This window comes from Poromitra crassiceps (genome assembly GCF_964638095.1).
Source record: "Poromitra crassiceps genome assembly, chromosome: 15".
Lineage (NCBI taxonomy): Eukaryota > Metazoa > Chordata > Actinopteri > Beryciformes > Melamphaidae > Poromitra > Poromitra crassiceps.
In genome coordinates, this window is record NC_139634.1 from 26,988,941 (window position 1) to 27,009,814 (window position 20,874).

The following is a 20,874-nucleotide window of genomic DNA, read 5'->3' on the forward strand; positions in this document are numbered from 1 at the left end:
TCAGGGAAAGGGGGTACTGAAGCCAGAAAAGTTTGAGTATGTTCGTATGTATAGTGTGTGACGTGTGTATTCGAGTACAACAAACTCACATTGGGCCAGAGTGCTGGACAGGGCGGTCTTGAACTTGTCTTTGGCCTCTTCCATCTCCTTCTCGTGTTGAGCCTTCTCGGTCATCAGCCGGCGGATGTGGCCGTTGGACAACTGGATCATGGAGTAGAAGTTGTTGGCGTTCCTGCGGCTGACTTCGCCTCGTTCCACCCAGGTCAACAGGACGCGCACCGCCTCAGCAAACGTCCCGTCGTCTGGCAGAGAGAGGAGGGAGGACAGGAGACGGAGGGACGGAGGGAGGGAGAGACAGGGTCAATTATGTGCCTGGTAAGATAACAAAGACTTTGCCTCAGTATTCTTCCTGTCACCTGGGCAGGAAAAAAGAGCGAGCAGCAGCAGTCAGGAGTCACTATGACAAAGGCGAAATAAAAGTGCTGCCTCGGCAAACTTTTTGTCGCCTGACCAAGATAGGAGGAAAGTGGAGATGAGAGGAGAAACCGAAATGAGGAGTCAAAAATCAATAGCAGAAAGGTAAAATTAAAGAGCAAGCTCGACCAATTACGTCTTGTCCTGGCCAGGAGCAGGAAGAAGAAAGGAGACGAGGAAAGAAAGAGTCCGGCTCACTTTGAGCGAGCAAAGTCATTAAAATAACTGCCTCTGCAAGTTCACCCTGCAAGCAACTGACAGACAAGAAGCTGGCATGCAGGAAGTGACCAACTTCAACATCAACCCAAACTTTTCACTATATGCATTGCATGCTAAACGTGTAGATAGCAACGATGGACAACTATGAACATCCTCTGAATTTTTATTTTTGCACTATAATGCATATGTATGACATAATATTGTCAGGGCAAGAGCAGAGCAAATGGAGAAGAAAGGATATCTGAAATGTATTGTCACCTGGGGGGAAATGACAAAAGAGATGAAGAAAAAGAATGGTAGGAATGAATAGAAAGGCTATAAAATATGGAAAATGATCACATCCATACAGTGAAGACAAGAGAGCAGGAGGTGAGATCAGGAGAACATCCATACAGTGAAGACAAGAGAGCAGGAGATGAGATGAGGAGAACATCCATACAGTGAAGACAAGAGAGCAGGAGGTGAGATGAGGAGAACATCCATACAGTGAAGACAAGAGAGCAGGAGATGAGATGAGGAGAACATCCATACAGTGAAGACAAGAGAGCAGGAGATGAGATGAGGAGAACATCCATACAGTGAAGACAAGAGAGCAGGAGATGAGATGAGGAGAACATCCATACAGTGAAGACAAGAGAGCAGGAGATGAGATCAGGAGAACATCCATACAGTGAAGACAAGAGAGCAGGAGGTGAGATCAGGATAACATCCATACAGTGAAGACAAGAGAGCAGGAGGTGAGATGAGGAGAACATCCATACAGTGAAGACAAGAGAGCAGGAGATGAGATGAGGAGAACATCCATACAGTGAAGACAAGAGAGCAGGAGATGAGATGAGGAGAACATCCATACAGTGAAGACAAGAGAGCAGGAGATGAGATCAGGAGAACATCCATACAGTGAAGACGAGAGAGCAGGAGGTGAGATCAGGAGAACATCCATACAGTGAAGACAAGAGAGCAGGAGGTGAGATGAGGAGAACATCCATACAGTGAAGACAAGAGAGCAGGAGATGAGATCAGGAGAACATCCATACAGTGAAGACAAGAGAGCAGGAGGTGAGATCAGGAGAACATCCATACAGTGAAGACGAGAGAGCAGGAGGTGAGATCAGGAGAACATCCATACAGTGAAGACGAGAGAGCAGGAGATGAGATCAGGAGAACATCCATACAGTGAAGACAAGAGAGCAGGAGGTGAGATCAGGAGAACATCCATACAGTGAAGACGAGAGAGCAGGAGGTGAGATGAGGAGAACATCCATACAGTGAAGACAAGAGAGCAGGAGATGAGATGAGGAGAACATCCATACAGTGAAGACAAGAGAGCAGGAGGTGAGATCAGGAGAACATCCATACAGTGAAGACGAGAGAGCAGGAGGTGAGATGAGGAGAACATCCATACAGTGAAGACAAGAGAGCAGGAGATGAGATGAGGAGAACATCCATACAGTGAAGACGAGAGAGCAGGAGGTGAGATCAGGAGAACATCCATACAGTGAAGACAAGAGAGCAGGAGGTGAGATCAGGAGAACATCCATACAGTGAAGACAAGAGAGCAGGAGGTGAGATGAGGAGAACATCCATACAGTGAAGACGAGAGAGCAGGAGGTGAGATGAGGAGAACATCCATACAGTGAAGACAAGAGAGCAGGAGATGAGATGAGGAGAACATCCATACAGTGAAGACGAGAGAGCAGGAGGTGAGATGAGGAGAACATCCATACAGTGAAGACGAGAGAGCAGGAGATGAGATCAGGAGAACATCCATACAGTGAAGACAAGAGAGCAGGAGGTGAGATGAGGTGAACATCTTCCAGTCAAATCAATCAGCTGCAGTCTTTCCTGTGAACGCCTTTAAACAACCTTGTTGCACGTCTCCAGTGTCTGAAAGAGAAAAGGAGAGCACGGTGTAATATCAGCTGCTGTTTATAAAGGCCAGGTTGTTTAGCAGTGTCCCTGCTTTGTCTGCTGAATAATCACATCATATTGATTTCTATCATTGTTATTCCGCTGTGGTTGTCCTTCCGTGCTGTGCTTACACATCAGAGGGGGATGGGCTGGAATCATGCTGGAATACACTCCCCCACACAGACGTCAGTGCACAACATATTTACTCAGACCGCACAGAACACACACACACACACACACACACACACACACACACACACACACAGGCATCATTTGCACAGATGCACACTATTGAGCTTCCTTACAGTCTGAGCAGCTGGGGGGCTTTACATTTATTTAAACTGAGTCTTGCAGATGCTGTGTGTGTGTGTGTGTGTGTGTGTGTGTGTGTGTGCGTGCGCGTGCGTGCTTGTGTGTGTGTGTGTCTCTTTCTCACACACACACACACACACACACACACACACAGGTGCGCGTCAGGTGGCTTGCATGAGTGATGATCCATCACAGCTTTAGATATTGAATCAAGGTGTTCTCTCCATAAATCTCTGAAGTGTTCCTGTTTGTATAGTCAGACTCAGGTCTCGTAATACAAGCCTCATGCTGCGTCCTTATGAAGAGACAATCTGCAGGAATGTTAGAGCTATTCAATCACTGACAATGACCAGAGGGATAGAAACATCCTCATGAACGGTTGTTTAGCTGATGCAATTAGCTGGACATAAAATACACAAATTCAGATGTAAGGAGGTATTACCTTAAAAAAATACCCACAGAGATCCTCTGTCCCCTCACTTTCTGTCTATTCCATAGGTTTTCAAAGTGGGAGGTAGGCCTTCCCCGGGGGGCTCCAAAAAAACACTTTCAGGGGAGGCTCAGTGAGTGGAAGTGAAAAAATATTCCATTCATTATTACATTAGTTATCAAAAATAGATCACATAGAATAGCCTAAATGTATGTGACTTCCAGAGTCAGAAACAAATAAATGCCTTCAGACAAACCTTTCTATATAATTGATCTAGCTAGTCTGAAGTCAAACAGCAATATCAGGCTATCTTGGCTCAATTATTGACTGTATTAGATATTTCATATGAAAAGACGTTATTTTCAAACAAAATAACGTCTTTTCATATGAAATATCTAATACTGTAAACTAAGTCAGACGTCATGAACCTTTTTGGGTCAATTATTGACTGTCTATGTATGCGATAGACAGTCAATCCCATAGACTCTATGGGATCAAATAACAATCGTGATCCCATAGGCATCTAGGAATTGAGTGAAACTAAGTAAGTAAACTTGGGGGAAGGGGGGTTCCAGGCTTTGTCCCAGGGAGGACCTAGTGTCAGACTTTGAAACGCCCTGGTCTGTGCCTTTCTTTCTCCCCAGAAGTGAGAGCTGTTCTGACAAGGAACAGATGGGGTAGATATTTTAAACCTGCAGAGACAGATCCTTCTTTCCAGAGCAGTTTCACCAGACAAATAAATGCTACCAGGCTGTGGAGTGTCACACATACTGTAAAATCAGCTCCAATAAGCAGAGTGAACAGCTGTAAAAAAGAAAAGGAAAGGGGGGGAGAGAAGTTCACTCGGCTCATTTGTTTTTCCTGTTCGTAGTTTTTCACGCATATTCTATGAGATGTGTGTATATTCAACATAATGTTTGTCCACTCACTGGAAGAATGGGAGCAGTTGAACAACAAATGGACCTTTCCTGCACACAGCTGAGTGGACAGGTGTGGACAGATGTGGACAGATGTGAACGGTGGGTGTGAAGTGGCCAATCAGCAAAAAAAAAACAGCTGTTTGCAAGAAGAAGAGGAAAAGGGAGCAGGCATTTGCGGTATACCATGAAAAGAACATTGAACTTGAACACTGATAAGAACCAAAGGGAAGCAGCACAGGACACTCAAATAAGACAAAACCTGCACAGCGTGGGGAATGGGTTGTGAAATGTCTGGGGTGCTTAGGATGACTTCTGTGCTGGCTCTAAATACATCTGAAATCAACGTTAACATATTTTTGTGGGGCGTCGGGTAGGAGGTTAAAAACAACAACAACACTCGCCTACCACTGTGGAGACCCGGGTACAATTCCCGGTAGCAGTAATTCTGGCTTGGTCAAACGTTCATACAGATACAATTGACTGTGTCTGCGGGTGGGAAGCCGGTGGGGAATGAGTCAGGGTCGCTGCACTAGCGCCTCCTCTTGTCGGTCGGGGCACCTGTTCAGGGGGGAGGGGAACTGGGGGGAATAGCGCTACATCCTGCCGGTGAAACTCCCCCTCGTCAGGTGAAAAGAAGCGGCTGGTGACTGGACAACATGTATCGGTGGAAGCATGTGCTACTCTATGGCGCTGCTCAGATCCACAGAGGGGGTGGAGCAATGACCATGACAGCAGGGGGAATTAGCCAAGTACTATTGGGGAGAAAAAAATAATAATAAAGTGTCTGTGCTTCTCTATTTGAGTGTATTGTTATTTAAACTGCCAATGAATTGATTCAAATCCATAAAAGATTGGCAAGGGATTCTCCACCAGCAAACATTTTCATCCAATTACCCAGCCCTAGTGCATACTATTATACGTAAGGGATAATGTATATTGAGGCGGTGATTACGGGGGAAATAATGACCGACAGGTGATGATTGAGCCCGACGCGCAGCGGAGGGCTTAATGATTCACCTGAAGGTCATTATTTCCCAGTAATCACCGCCTCAATATACATTATCCCGCTTAGAACACGGCCTACAACTAAATCATTCAATAATCTGACAAAAATAATTATTCAAATAGATTTTTTAATAGCGTTTTCAACGGCAAAGCGGTTTCATTCGTAATTGGCACACAAGACACCACAGCTGTAACTGGTTGGCCTAATTAGTAGTGTTTGCTGACAAAAATCTCTTATCAACTGATTAATCCAGGTGTGGCAGAGCAGCGGTCGGTTGTCGAGAAATAATGACCGGTGAATATTGTTGATTGACCAATCGGAATCGAGTATTCAAGAGAGCCGTGTTCTAATATACTATATATACTACTAATACTGTGTGTACGTGTGCGCTTAGCATGTATGCATGTTGTTTGTCTGCAGTACCAACCTTTGATCTTGTCTCCCAGCTGGCTGCACTCGTGCTCGGAGTAGTGGACGATGGGAGGAGGGGAGGGCGGCCGGAGGAGATCCTCCTCAATCTTGCGCCGGTGTCTCTCCTCTCTGGCCAGCATGCGCTGGCGACACTCCCACTCATACAGGTCGTCTCTGGCCTGGGCAAAGTCCACGTGGAGACGGCCGGTGTCCTTCTTGTCTGTGCTGGAGCCCAAACGGATACGGTAGCCTAGAGGGAGGCAAAAGAGGTTTGAGAGAAGATAAATGGGGGAACGTGCGGGGGTGGAAAAGGAAGGATTTTTGTGAGATAGAGAAAGCGAGGACATACGGAGACAGATAGGTGATTGGATAAGAGTGGTGATAAGGTTCAATATCAATTTCTATCAAACGCCTACTCCATCACAGAGAAACACGGATAGACAGACAGATCAACAGAAGCTCTGATAGACAGATAGGAAGACAAAAAGGTCGACAGATATACACACACACACAGATGGGGCACGGTGGCGCAGTGGTAGCGCTGTCACCTCACAGCTAGAAGGTCCTGGGTTCGATTCCCGCCTGGGACGCTGTGGGCCCTGAGGGTGTGTCCCCGCCCCCTATCCCCTTCCCCCGCCATGTCCTCAGTGCCCATGCCCACTATGGGCTATCTCGTCAAAAGGGCCTTTCTGTGTGGAGTTTGCATGTTCTCCCCGTGCTCCCCTGGGGTTCCTCCATACAACATTGATATAGACAGTGTGCAATCGCTACGCAAGAATTCTCCTTAGCAAACCCTGAGACAACAACACCAAACGTGTGCACGCACTCATGCAAACACACGCTTGTTAGTACAGTAGTGGTTCCTCCACATGAGGTCTGGGGACCACCAGGGGTCCTTGAGTAGGTTCCAGGGGGTCCCCAGCACATTGGTAACATGTGACACTTCTCTCTTGTTCCCTGTAGGCTCCTAAGTGGAGTATAGGGCCGCAAGCACACATGACGCCAACCCACTAGTTTACGGGGTGGGGTTGCTGGCCCCACGCCCCCCATTAACCCTAACATACATGTCTTTGATGGTGGGAGGAAAGCACCTGGAGGAAACCCACATGAACACGGGGAGAACATGCAAACTCGCACACACAGAAAGGACCAGGGACGGACCGCGGTGCGAACCCGCAACCTTGTTGCTGTGAGGCGACAGTGCTAACTATTGAGCCACATGTCTTCGCCATTATATAATTCACAAGAAGTTGACACAGAATGAGAATGAATGAAGAATGAATATTTTGATCGTAATTTCGCTGCTATCTCTAGTCTCTACCTGCATGTTTTCTTCATCTACAGTACATGTATTTTAAAAAGACAGAATCAAAGAAAGGAAAACAACACAAAGCCTGTGCCGGTAGAGACAGGAAACCCTGCGTGGGCTTATTATGTAACCTGACGCTGCCAGATGGATGATTTTTGTTTTCATTTGTATCGTGTGAGATCTCAAGATCTCGTGAGAATCCAGCTGGCTTGCAAGGTTACTGATTATGGCTCTCTACCTCAGAAAATAAAACCAATAATCAAAACAATATGAACAGTCATAGAATTCTTGACAAAAAAAGACAATAAACACAAAATAAACAATAGAAGTATTTTCAGATCTAGGTAAGAGAGACAAAATCTCATCAAATAGGGGTGCGTGGCTCTAAGGTGCCTGATATGAAAAGGGCTGAGAATCAGTGCAGTAGAGGTGCATGTTAGTGCGGGTATAAAAGAAACAAGTGTGAGTTTTGGGGTTTCTACTTCAGTCTGCGCTCTCTGCTGCAGGCTCCCAGACTGCTTCAACATTTCATAGGGGGAGATCCCAGTGTGTTGAGGCCAGTGGTGTAGTCCCAATGTAACGCGTGGGAACGGCGTTCCCATACTTCTCCAAGGGGTGTTTTGTGTGTGTCAGTGTGTGTGCATGTCGAGCCAATAAAACGAGTGAAACTTGACAACGTTGTCGTTCGTCCTATATTTAAGGTGGGCTGAATTATTCACACAGCATCAACTCGCGGCTTGAAGAAAGAAGGAAACATTCCACCTTAACTATATTTAAGGTGGGCTGAATGAGCATCAACTCGTGGCTTGAAGGAAAAGGAAACATTCCACCTTAACTAGCTACAGCGCGGGGGAAACCTCAGTTTAATAAAAGCTATACTGAAACATACTGGCTTTTTCAGCATCAAAATATATTTTTTTCCACCAGTACCTCACTATAACAAGTAAAGATGAAAAAGGCAGCCAAACATCCTTTCATTTTTCGGACCAGCTGCTAAAAAGGTAGGTTTACAAGCATGAAGAAACAATGTTAAAAGCGTGTTTCTTTTCAACGGGGTTGAATCAAAAGTTAGCGTTAATCACCCCATTGCAATTTGCATCGCCAGATGCCAGTTGCCTTGTGCAACTTGTGTGATAGCTGGTTGAGAGATTGTTTAGCTGTTTGTGCTTCTGCAGTGTTTATAGAGGACACAAGTTAGTCGTGTGTCAGTGACAGTGGTTTGCAGCACTTGAGGAATCCGTGAGTTTGCTCGTTTAATTCGTTGATATAAGCGATTGCCCGCCCCGAACGATTAATTAATGAATAGGCTGCGTGAACGTTAGCGTGTGTGCGGCGGGGGGGGGGGGGGGGGGGGGGGTGCAGGTGCTCCCCATATAGGTGCGTTCCCCCACTTCTCTAGATAGCACTACACCTCTGGTTGAGGCTGCTATCTGTGTGTGTGTGTGTGTGTGTGTGTGTGTGTGTGTGTGTGTGTGTGTGTGTGTGTGTGTGTGTGTGTGTGTGTGTGTGTGTGCGTGCGTGCGTGCGTGCGTGTGTGCGTGCATGCGTGCGCGTGTGAGCGGTGGAAGTAGCTATTGGACATAATTTATGGGAAGCACAGCAGCTCCGTCATCTGGCTAATATATGGACCATATAGCTCTAGTCTCACTGTCGAAAAGAGACAAATCAAGGCACAGACAGACACGTACACACACACACGCACGCACGCACGCGCGCACACACACACACACACACACACACACACACACACACACACACACACACACACATTAAATAATGTAGAGGGTATTATTGGAGTGGTCGGTGCTTTTAATGGGCTTTGTGAGGCAGGGATATATGGGGAGCGTTTTGCATATAGAGATTTAAGACATCTGGGATGTGGACGCGGCTGAGGAAATGGAGATAAGATAAGAAACCATAAGCTAGTGTCACATGACCACTAGCAGAGAGGCATTCTCCTCTTCAAAGAGCGGGTAAGCAGCATGGCAATGAGGCTGTCACATCTAAAGCAATTCCTTCAACCAGTGGTGTAACCTTATAGGAGAGATTCATATTTATGGTACAATTAATGCTAGTGGTAGATAAATCGAGTGACATAGAGACTCTAATTAAATAACCGAACAGTAAAGAAATGGTTAGACTACTTGGCAGTAAATAAGCTGGCAGATATTGACCACAGATGTTGAGAATTTATACACTGATCCCAGGGTTTCTGTGTTTAGCTGATTGACTCCCACACATACAGTAAGGACTGCCATTCTGATGACATGTAAAGGGCGCCCTCTGCATAACTACAGAAGAATGCACCCAGTAACCCCTGCTTGGTTGCAGCTTGCAGATTGCTTCTGTACTGTAGGCTCCTTCTGCACGGGATTGTTCCATACAGTGTGTTACTTCACAAATCTCCCTATCTCTCTTCTAATATGAGAAGCGCTGGCATTTGACGACTGGAAAAGGTACAAGTTGTTGTGACCTGGTTAATTGATACTGACACATTACATTACAGTTACACAATGAAGGATACAGACAGGATCTCACATTTAGTGATACAATATCTACTATGACAGCTTGACTAAACATAGACACACTACAGGTACCAAGCTTGCTCAGCAGCTATTGGATTGCAGCACAGGAAAGGTCAGGTACTAATTAGGTACTAAAAGTAGTAAAGGTACATACTAAAAGTACAAAAAGCCAGGTACTAATTAGGCAAACCAATTATGTCGGTATGGCTGGCAGTTGGCATGATGGATTGCAGTATTGGCATAGCCACAGAGGTGGACAATACAGCGAAATATGTATAAATGACAAACGTGCAGAGCATGAACTGACTGATGGACAGCCTGAATATCAGCGAGGCAGAAGTCTGTTAATCTGGTTTTAGTCGGATTTCCGCCGAAAGCCCCGCTCCATCCTTCAAGCAATCACCCCGCATCCTTCACTTCTACACAATCGGTATGGGGTACAGCAACGTTCCATCCATCCATCTATCTATTTACCCATCTATCACTTTGTCCCGGGTGAGAACTGTAGGGCGAGTGATGGATATCAGCCCTTTCATCTCCATCAGAGTAAAGGTTAACAGCTCATCATTCATTCTCCCCCTCTGGTGAAGGACTGCTGGGCCAGGGAGAGAGGAGCCGGTCACACTGATAGCAGAGGAGAGGACTGACAATGCAGGCAGCCTCAACAGATTTCGATACCTGCTCGGAGAGTAACAAAGACAGCTCTTATCCTTTGACCTTTCAACCCAATGTAAGCCAGTACATTCCCAAAGGCGAGGTTGGGTTATTGTCGGGGATTCCAGGGCTCAGCGTCGATGAGGCTTTGACATCAACAATGTGCGGGACAGATGGCGTACCAGACATGAGACGAGCCTCGTTCAGAAGACGTAATCAAAACAAAACAGTATCGCATATTACCCATAGGAGGAGTGCTTACAAAATAGGGGCTAATCTTGTTTACACTGGGTTTGAGAGTGAAGCGCGCTTACCAGACAGGAAGAGAGCCTTGTCCACGGTAAACTCCTCAGCGAATCGGATGTGGCAGAAGTTCTTCTTGCTCTTGCGGATGGCGATGATCTCACCACACTGTCCAAAAACCTCCACGATGAGCTGCTCAGTGGAGTTCTCCGGAAGGCCGCCGACAAACACCGTCTTACACCCCGGCGGGCGCTCCCTGATGGGCGGAGGAGGAAGGTCTGCCAAACATGGAGAGGGAGAGAAAAGACAAAAGATTATTTTTCCGTTGAAGGTATAGTTACAGGCAATGTACACCAGATGCATTACGGCTGCATTGCGGATCCGGTCAAACTGCCAGATTGACTCTTGCCCATGTTAATAGATGGGCGATACATGCGGTACGGAAAAATTACACACCTGCTCTATTTTTGTCGGATCCCGCATACGTCTGACAGATTACTACATGAGTGTGGGCCTGTTCGCAGCGAGCCATTTCTATCTGAACTAATAAACACTATTGTGTAACATGGCCATTCAGTGCATCCAATCCCTATAAATTAAAATTTAGTTAAGCCACACTTGGGGAGTGAGAATCAGACACTATTAAGAATATACAACTCGAAATCAAATGGAATGGTAACTGCAGCGCTACTGAAATGGATAGAAATTCAATGTTCTTTCATGTGATTTCATTTTGTAAATTGTCATAGCCTTTTAAGGACATACAATAATAACATGATCTGAGGCAGAGGAATCTGCTGTGAAAAAACAATACTAACACATTACCCAAGAAGTCTTTCTCCATAACCATATTATGACGGAATTATAACATGATTAGTGATAACATGGCGCAGTGCGCTTAAATCCCTTTTCTATTAGATATATGTTAATGTGAGACTATCCGCCAAGCGTGAAAATGAAATCCAGGCCACAGAGAGGTTGATCCTCTCAAGCCGATGGTTCATTGCATGAAACACATGAATGATTGAACAAAGATAAATGTTGATTGATCTGATCTCCTAAAGATCAGGCTTTCCATCTGTTTAATATGTGTGACTGGCGCACATATATATGAACCAGCCAATCGATGGATGCTAAACCATCTGCGCCTTGCTGTTAGAGCCATCTCTAAACCATGTCAAGGTGGAATACAACATTGCTGTTCTTATGGTGTCAAAAAGTCCTTCCCAAACAAAGAAACCAGTGAAGTATGACTTGAAATATTATTAATATGCAAAGCCTGAGAATGAGAATGAAATGGGGGAAACATAGTATATGTGTGTGAGTGGAGCCAGGGAGATCTCTGAGTTCAGAATTGACAACAACCCTGAATGATAGATCATCTACATCTACAAATTGATCTCAAGAAGAAAACAGCTGAAAACATTTAGCTGCACAAATAATATCTGAAACATTTGCAAACCGTGTTGTATTTTGAGTTAAGATGTTTTCCCGGAAAGTTCCACCAAGATTATTTTTCTACCTACAAATCAAATTCAACAAGAACACAGCTGAAAATATTCCATATTTAGCTGCTCAAAGAAATTGTGGTTTGTATCTTCAAGACAACATAGAAAACTGAAAATAGTCCCACCACATACAGCTGCCTCCTAAAACTATACTGACACACGGAATAGAGTGGACCCATTAGTTCAGGAAACAGCACCTTGAGCATGCTGTCGTTTAGACCAGTCATGCAGTCTACAGCACAGTTATTTCTGCTGTGATTTAGACCAATCAAGCACTCTACAGCAGTTATTTAAGCAGGGGAAGTGGCTTCCTAAGTTCCTATAGCCATGAAGTCTGAATCATTGGACTTTCCATTAGTCATCATTATACTACAATTCCAGGCATCTCTGTCTCTGTGTGTATGTGTGTGAGTGTGTATGAGCGTGAGTGTGCATGTGTGTGAGTGTGTGTGTGTGTGTGTGTGTGTGTGTATGTGTGTGAGTGTGTATGTGTGTGTATTTGTGTGAGTGTGTGTGTGTGCGTGCGTGCGTGCGTGCGTGCGTGTGTGCGAGTGTGTATGTGTGAGTGTGTGTGGGTGTCCTTCGCATATTTTGAGAACCGCTGGTCCGATCGACTTCACACTTGGGGGGTGTATTGCTGAGGACCCAAGGACATCTCAGATTTGGTACAATTTGGACATGTGACGTGCAAATATTAATAAACTGGGTGAACAGCGCTCTATACAGGAGCAGCAACGAACGATTCTCGAGAAAGCTGTACGGGGCCGGGCACGAGCTGTATGGGCACACACGGTTCTCAGGTTCAGGACAGGCATGTTAGGGCAGTGGGCACTACACTAGATTCTCAAATTAGAACAATTTTCATTCTAATTCATTTTGTTCTAATACTCCAAGATTGGGCATGAAATTTGAAATGAAGAGCCCAACAACTATTATCCCGTCCTATTCACCTTATGTAGACCCCGTTGTGTGGTCGTGTCACGACTTCCGGCTACAAAAAAGAAAAAGAAAAAGGCCAGCTGCTCCAATATCATCTAACTCGGAATTAACTCATAATTTAACCAATTGTATGTAATAAAAGCAAACGGCAATGTCTAAGAATGCAATGCCATGTAACTGGCTCGTTAATTCTCGCATTCCAGGGAATTACGTTAACATCTGCAGATCTTATAGACGCAAATGGCTCGCCCTGTGCTCGGAGGAGAGAAAACCATCTGAAGCTTTCTTTGTTGGAGTCCAGGTATGTTTTACAAGAAAGTGCTCATCATTGTCGACGATAACGTTACCTGACCTGGCTAACAGTGGATACTCCGCTTGCTTGCTGTGTACCGAGCTCCAAGTAGTAGGCTCCGTTCTTTCTTTTACCCCCTGCACTGTCCGCCACAAAAACAACTCTCTTCTTCTGACGTTCTTTTGTATTTTGCGCCGTGACCGCCGGAAGTGTTAACACGACCAGGAAGAATTTGGCCCACCCCCGCATCTGAACATAAGATGAATAGCTTCAGTGAATGAGAGCCTGAAGCCTGTAGCAGTGGTAACAGATCAAAGGTACTTTATGTCTTTGTCCCCCTCATGTCACAGTTAGCTCTGGCACATGGCCCAAGTGCCATCGTCCCCTGACCTTGGATATGACGAGGGTATTAAAACTAGAACATGCACATACTCACATAAGCTAGAACACACACACAAACACTGCACACACACGCGCACACACACACACACACACACACACACACACACACACACACACACACACACACACACACACACACACACACACACCCACCCACCCACCCACCTACCTCTAGGACAGTGTCAAGGTGATAGTTTGCCTGCCTTGACTTTGCAGTCAGTGAAAACATGGTGCGTGCCTTCGGGTTGCTGCACGATTCAGCATCAAATTGCATTTGAGAGTTCAGCTGATGAGCGAAGAGGACAATATAAAAAGAGGACAATATAAAAAGGATGTTAGGTAACATTCTGACATTTAACTGACATCCTTGCTTCATAAACGTCTGCCTTTAAGATTGTCTTTTTGCAGCCAGCATGGAGATGTGACTGCATTATCAAATGTTTGGCTTTGAAAGGAGGAGAAGAAAATTCTACTGGGGGCTTTTTAGGAATATAGACACGTAGGCTGGAGGGGTCTAAAGGGCAGGTTTGGTCTTCTCCTTGAGGGTATTTACAGACAGACAGGCCTGACACACACACACACACACACACACACACACACACACACACACACACTCACACACACACACAGAAAGAGAGAGAGGGGGTAAAGGCAGAGGTAGACAAAAACAGAGGGAGACAGAGAGACAAAGAGATTCAGTGTGGTAAGGACACCAAGAAGGATGCGGAACCGGTGGGGCCAATCGGACTGGGGCTCTACCTACTTTTGAACATCGAACATGTAAAATAAGAATAGAAAATCCATTTCTCCATGCATAATTGCGCATAAACAAACAGGAAGGGATGCGCTCTCTTCCCCTCTCTCTGTCTCTCATTCTGCTGTCATGATGGAGCAGCATTCACCTGCTGTCTCTCATCCTGCTGTCATGGAGCAGCATTCATCTGCTGTCTCTCATCCTGCTGTCATGGAGCAGCATTCACCTGCTGTCTCTCATCCCGGGAATACTGAACAGTGGGGCAGACCTTCTCTCCAGGTGAGAGAATGGAACCTGCACCGTGAGGTAGTGGGACAGATATGGGGTTGGTTGCCTGAAGAGAAAACATGCACTCTCATGTGTCCTGGCTACAGGACGCGAGCGCGCCCCTGGGGTTCAGATGTGCTGGCTCATCAGTGCCTCAGACATTCCTGTACGCGTTTCCTCTGGTGGCTCTGATCCCGCCCACACAGGAACATGTGTGCACAGACATACCTGTAGGGATATTAACTATGATTCTGATCGCCCCATGTTGACCTGAACAGGAGATCATGGTGCCTCCCCGTGCGCAGAGACTTGCTGTTGCTGGCCCAGGGACAGTTTTGGCACCCGTACCCTGAAAGTGTGTGTGTGTGTGTGTGTGTGTGTGTGTGTGTGCGCGTGCGTGCGTGCGCGTGCGTGTGGTGCTGACCAATTTGAATTTCGTTCCGTGGCCCATGTACTGTAGCCTGGGTGAACCAGCCTTCAACGTGACGTCACAGGCTATGCCTGTAGCGTAAGTTTCGTGACTGATAGTACATAGAGGTCACGTGGAGGCTGGGTATACCCAGGCTACATGTACTGTATACTAAACATTATGATATGCTGTATTATGTTTAAATTTTATTAAATTTAATCCTAACTTTGTCTGGGGTAGAAAGGGTAGACAATCAAAATCCTGTTTAGGAGGGGTAGCTGATACAAAAATAAATGTGAACAATCATTGCAATCAATAAATGAATTACATTTAACCAAAATACATTTCTCTCTATACTGTATGTATTGTGAATGACAGTAAACAGTCAATGAGGCATCATTGCATTTGAATTTAAAAGAACACATACACACACATGAACACATTTTGGGGGGCAGGTGCTCAAGTGAAAAAAAATCACACCCATGTGATGAAATAAGCGGTGCGGTTTTGTGCATATTCGACTCATGCGTCCGTCCGTCCGTCCGTCCGTCCGTGTGTACGTGGGTCTGTGCGTGCTGTTAGCTAAAGGTCATTGAGGAGGAGCTGTGTGTAGAGTCTGAGGTGGAGTAGCTGGGGGTCCTTGCTGCTTCCTGTGTTAACCACCATAACCTGCTGCCCTCTATCCCCATCTCATAGACACACACACACACACCCACACACACACACACACGTGCACATGCACACACACAACACACGCACACACGCGCGCACACACACGCTCGCACACACACACACACACACACACACACACACACACACACACACACCGGACGCATAACAGAAATACCTGAGGAAGTAGGCCACTGTCCCACAATTTCCCGCTAACGTCACACAGTAATGTACGCAAAAACACAGCTAAAAAGCTACATTCACCTTCACTTTCTCTCTCTCTCTCTCTCCCTCACACACACATAGACATGCATGCACTGTACACACACTGTACACACAAAGAGAAACCTATTGAAAATGAAATTACAAAGAAAAATTGCGTGTCAGCTTCTATTGTGACCCCCGCGTCGTCCCAGTGGTTGAGCTTTCTCATGCTGTGAGCGCCTTATGAGAACCCCAGGGGCGTCAAATGAACTGGAACATCTATAACGTGGGGGAGGGGGACACCTCACTGGCTCTGGTAGCTTCTTCATGACTGTCTTCCCATATTGAACATTTCTCCCCCTGGATTTCCCCCCCATTTTTCAAGCTGTACCCACTGTGCTAGCGCCACATTGTACTCCTTCAAATCAAGCTTGAATCCAAGTTCAGTGTATGTTTTCTCAGCTAGTGTATCATTTCTCCGTTCACGAAAATAAACTACTCAAAGAGGGTGGAGCACATGCTGCCTTGAATGATAAATTGAAGAATAGCTTTAGTAATGGCCCGCTTGTCTGAATTCCATGCCGTGAACACAGAGGAAAGAAAGCGCCCACTTGGAGAAATAATATAACTTTGGGTCACAGATGTTGAAAATGTAATGTTGAAAAGTTGACAGGTTGTCAACTCTCTATAAAGTCATATCTCTCTGCATCATACAATGGGAGTCATGCTTTATATAGAGTTCATAGGCTGAACTCTTACACACACACATCAAAGATGGACTCCACATGGTGAAGAGCTTTCACGGCAGTCTCCTCCATCTGACATGTAAGGCTGCCTTGAAAAAGTCCCCAGACAGGTCCCGGCAGGGGTGAACGCCAGGTCCCGGCAGGGGTGAACACCAGGATCACATTGAATTATTTACAGTATGTATGTATGAAGGAGGGCTGAGAGCTTTTACACATGCACACCAGCATTTATCAGCATCTTTTCACTTGATCTGACGTTTAGGTGCATTTTGGGACAATTTGATTGAATTATTAAATGTTCAATTAGGCCTATGAAATGAGAGTAGGAGGCTCTGATGATGGCTCCCATTTGTCAGACCAAAATGCATGTTGTTAAAAATGATTATTGTAATCTATCAACGAAGTGCCACCTTTTCCTGTTCTGTGATACAGTTTGCTTGAGACAGCGCCCCCAGCCAAAAACACTGAGAAGCACACTTTCCTTTCTTCCTGTTATGAAATGATACTTTTGTATTGCATGTAGTAAATAAACACTTCATTTGTACCAGATCTGTGTTTCCCACTACTGCTATAAGAGAGAGTCAGCAGGCCTCAGGAGAACATGGCTACAGCCAGTCTATTATCCAAGTCTCAATTGTTGATTTATTTTAGTCATTTTTTTTTTTTTTTTTTAAATTGGTTGCTTTATCTTTTGTTGACCCAGTGGATTGTGTGGGGTCAAGTTTTCTTCTACTGCTGCATGTGCGGTGCCAATATGTTCTCTTGCTTCAGGCTATGCACTTGGTTGTTTTCCGATCAAGCACATCATTTCCTCTTCACAACGCACTGGGAAGAGATCATAGGCTTCCACAAATCATCTACGGTGGCCCACTGGGGCCAGTACTCACATTCACGTGTGAATAATGAAACACCCAGGGGTTAAATGCAAAAAAAGGAGACTCTTAATTATCATGTGACTTTTTTGCCCCTGCATTTTTAATTTCACAGGAATTTTATGAACGTTCAAGGACATTTTTGCCACGAGCTTAATTCATCTCTGAAGCTGATGCACACTATACACTTGAAGTCATAATGTGCATCCAGATATATTTGTGTATGCTTGTGCATCTGTGTGTGTGCGTGCATGTGTGTGCGTGCGCATGTGTATTTGTGGCGTACGTGTAATAGATAGAGACCTCTTAACGGCAGCCAGCAGCTAGAGGACAGAGAGGTGATCAGGTAATTAACTGGACTTGACCCCTTTAACAGGAGAGGAAATTAATGGAGAGATAGAATAGAGAGAGGGGGAGAATATGCAGAGACAGTGGGGGGAGACAGTGAGGGAGACAGTGCAGCAGATGGAGGAAGCCATGAGGAAGAGATAGTAATAAGGGGGAGATGAGCGAGGAAGAAGACAGAGTCCATCACCTCTTTGGCCTGACATACTGAACACAGCGCCGCAGCGTTATGCCTTCACAGAGGTCACTCTCCCGATAATACACGCACGCACGCACGCACGCACGCACGCACGCGCACACACACACACACACACACACACACACACACACACACACACACACACACCCATCCGTACGCATGCTCCATCCTCCCCTTAACACCCTCTTTTTAATTCCAGCCCTCCCCTTTGCGTCCCTGATGAGATGTGAATGCAAATCCGCTCTGCTCTGCTGGGTCGTGGCACTAAGAGGAGAGCTGTATTAACACATTGAATGCCAGCCATGTTTTCATTCCTGTAGGTAAGTTGTGCCAGGGGTGTTTTTGACGATTCTGGCTCATTTTAGAACAGCCGAGGATTCTTTTCTGTTAAGAATTCATGAACATCAATCATCTAAAAATAACTAATAGAATGTGTGCTTTCTCTGTCTAAAAGAGTTAGTTTGCAGAGTTAGTAGTTATGTAGATATTAGCCGTTGAGTACAGCATGGTTTCAGCGTCTGGAAATTTATTCAGAGATAAATGGCTTTTTGTGAAACAGTCACTTTAACCATTCATTTTTGGCATCAGTAAGACCGTCAGACATTCTAAACAATAGTTTTGAACAGTAATTTCCTCCATAACAACAGGAAACACCCCTCTCATTCAAACTCCTCCCTCCGTGTGTCTTCTCCTCCTTCCTCCTGGCTTCAGCGGGCGTGTCAGAAGCGCGTTGTGCTGCCTGCCTGTCTGTCTGCGTGCCTGCCTGCCTGCTTGCCTGTCGGGCAAGACGAGTCTGAAATGGAGTACTGTAAAATCGCGTCGCCATTTCCTTGAATGGCTTGCTTCCGCGGTGTGTGTGTGTGTGTGTGTGTGTGTGTGTGTGTGTGTGTGTGTGTGTGTGTGTGTGTGTGTGTTCGCGCGTTGCTGCGCGGCTCTGGGGGGAAGGGATCTCTGTCCGTTCTGTGTGTGTGTGTCCGGGGAGGCGGCTGCTTTTGTGGCTTTTGGGTCCCGTGGCTGTGACTTCTCTCGGTCTCTGTCGCCACTTAGTGGTCGGTAAAATAGATTACACACATGCTCTTGCTCCAAATAGTTATCTCGAAGATGTAAAAGCGGTTGATTGATGTCCCACTGTCAAAAAAAAAAAATCTTTATGTAAGACGAGTTAGTCCGTCCTTGGCACTTAAGCGCTGGATTATGTAAGACGAGTTAGGTCGTCTATGGCACTTAATGAGTTAAAGGTGACATTAAGGAAGAATACTCACATCTTCTACTCCGTTTCACACAATCTCCCCTGTCGCACCATTTCCTGCTGAGTGGTGCATCGGTGTCTATCCCAGCACAAGTGTGTGCAGGAGGACAGAGAGAGGTCATAGATAATGGACACGGCTGCACCGATAAATAAAACATGGTAGCAGGCCTGCTGAGGACGGCTCTGGTTGCAGTATTTTATGTGACACTTATATATCTAAGAAAACAGCAATCGTAACGTAATATAAGACTGAGCGTCTGGGTAGTAGAGGTAGTAGAGGTCGCGGAGACCCCGGGTTCAATTCCCGGGAGCGGTACTTCCGGCTTGGTCAGACGCTCCTACAGACACAATTGGTCGTGTCTGCGCAACCCGATCTCCCAAAGAATTGTAAAATAGCAACGTTTTTGGACCAACGTTGCTATGTCACAATTTCGGCTCTGAAATTGTAAAATGGTAACGTACGTTTCTACAGGTTTGGGCGTGGTTTATGGAGATTTTCCGTTTCTAACCCCTCCCCCTACCCTCCCCCTAAAATCTCAGAACGTTACCATTTTACAATTTTGGAGCCGAAATTGTAACATAGCAACGTTGGTCCAAAACGTTGCTATTTTACAATATTCTGTGAGACTGTGTTGGTCTGCGGGTGGGAAGCCGGTGGCGTATGAGTCCTGGTCACTGCACTAGCACCTATTCTGGTTGGTCGGGGTGCCTGTTCGGAGAGAGGGGAACTGGGGGGAAGAGTGTGTTCCTCCCATGCGCTACGTCCTTCCAGTGAAACTGCTCGCCATCAGGTGAAAAGAAGTGGCTGGTGCCTACACATGTATCGGAGGAAGCATGTGCTAGTCTACAACTCAGATCAGATCGGCAGAGGTGGTGGAGCAACGGCCGGGACAGGGAACTGACTAAGTACAATTGGGAGAAAATCCAGAGGGGTAGGAACTTCCTATAAGACTTACTAGGGTTGGGGGGGAAGAGGGTGCAGCTCTTGCAGTGGAGGATCTCCTTGAGAATGGGCACCTCCTGGGAGAGGGAAGGGGGCACCATGCCCAGGCCGGGCATCATGGGGTTCATGGGGGCAATGCCGGTCATCAGGCCCAGACTGGGGTCGAAATCTGGAGGCAGGAGAGAAACATAAATGAGAACACTGATGAGGGACTCACTTGCTCTTCAGCCTCTCCACAGAGGGAGGTCGGCGCTCTCAGAATAGGACAACATACTACAGAGCCACTTCAAGACTGAACCCAAAGAGGATACTGGAGCACACCATTCACTAGAACAATTTATTGACGAGGTGCAAACGACTAACGTTTCAACGCATGCAGTGTCTTCTTCAGAGTCAAACCGTAATGGCAAAGATTTAAAACAGTTAAATAGCCTCTTCCATACAGAGAGAACAGTCTCTCATTGGTTACTAGGGCTGGGATGTGATCAATGAGTAAACCGATACTCAGTCAAGAAGGGAGGTGCTAGAATCTGAAACAGCAATCAAACCAAAATTACTCATAGCAAGAAACAACTTAACAATCAATATCATAACAAAAAACACAACACACCTTTTTCAATCTTTGCCATTATTGGTTGATTCGGAAGAAGATGGTGTGTGAG

The 20,874-nt window shown here is 45.9% G+C and overlaps 1 protein-coding gene across 1 annotated transcript in view; it reads right to left on the reverse strand.

Moving 5' to 3' along the window:
* LOC310790435 (ecto-NOX disulfide-thiol exchanger 2-like) overlaps positions 1 to 20,874 on the reverse strand; it is a gene marked incomplete at both ends in the record, with an annotated part of 93,556 nt that overhangs the window by 50,476 nt on the left and 22,206 nt on the right. Inside the window, 4 exons of the mRNA XM_083652124.1 lie at positions 90 to 302; positions 5,700 to 5,933; positions 10,486 to 10,692; positions 20,226 to 20,381. Of these exons, the coding sequence (XP_083508250.1) occupies positions 90 to 302; positions 5,700 to 5,933; positions 10,486 to 10,692; positions 20,226 to 20,381 (810 nt within the window). The remainder of the gene's footprint in view (positions 1 to 89; positions 303 to 5,699; positions 5,934 to 10,485; positions 10,693 to 20,225; positions 20,382 to 20,874) is intronic.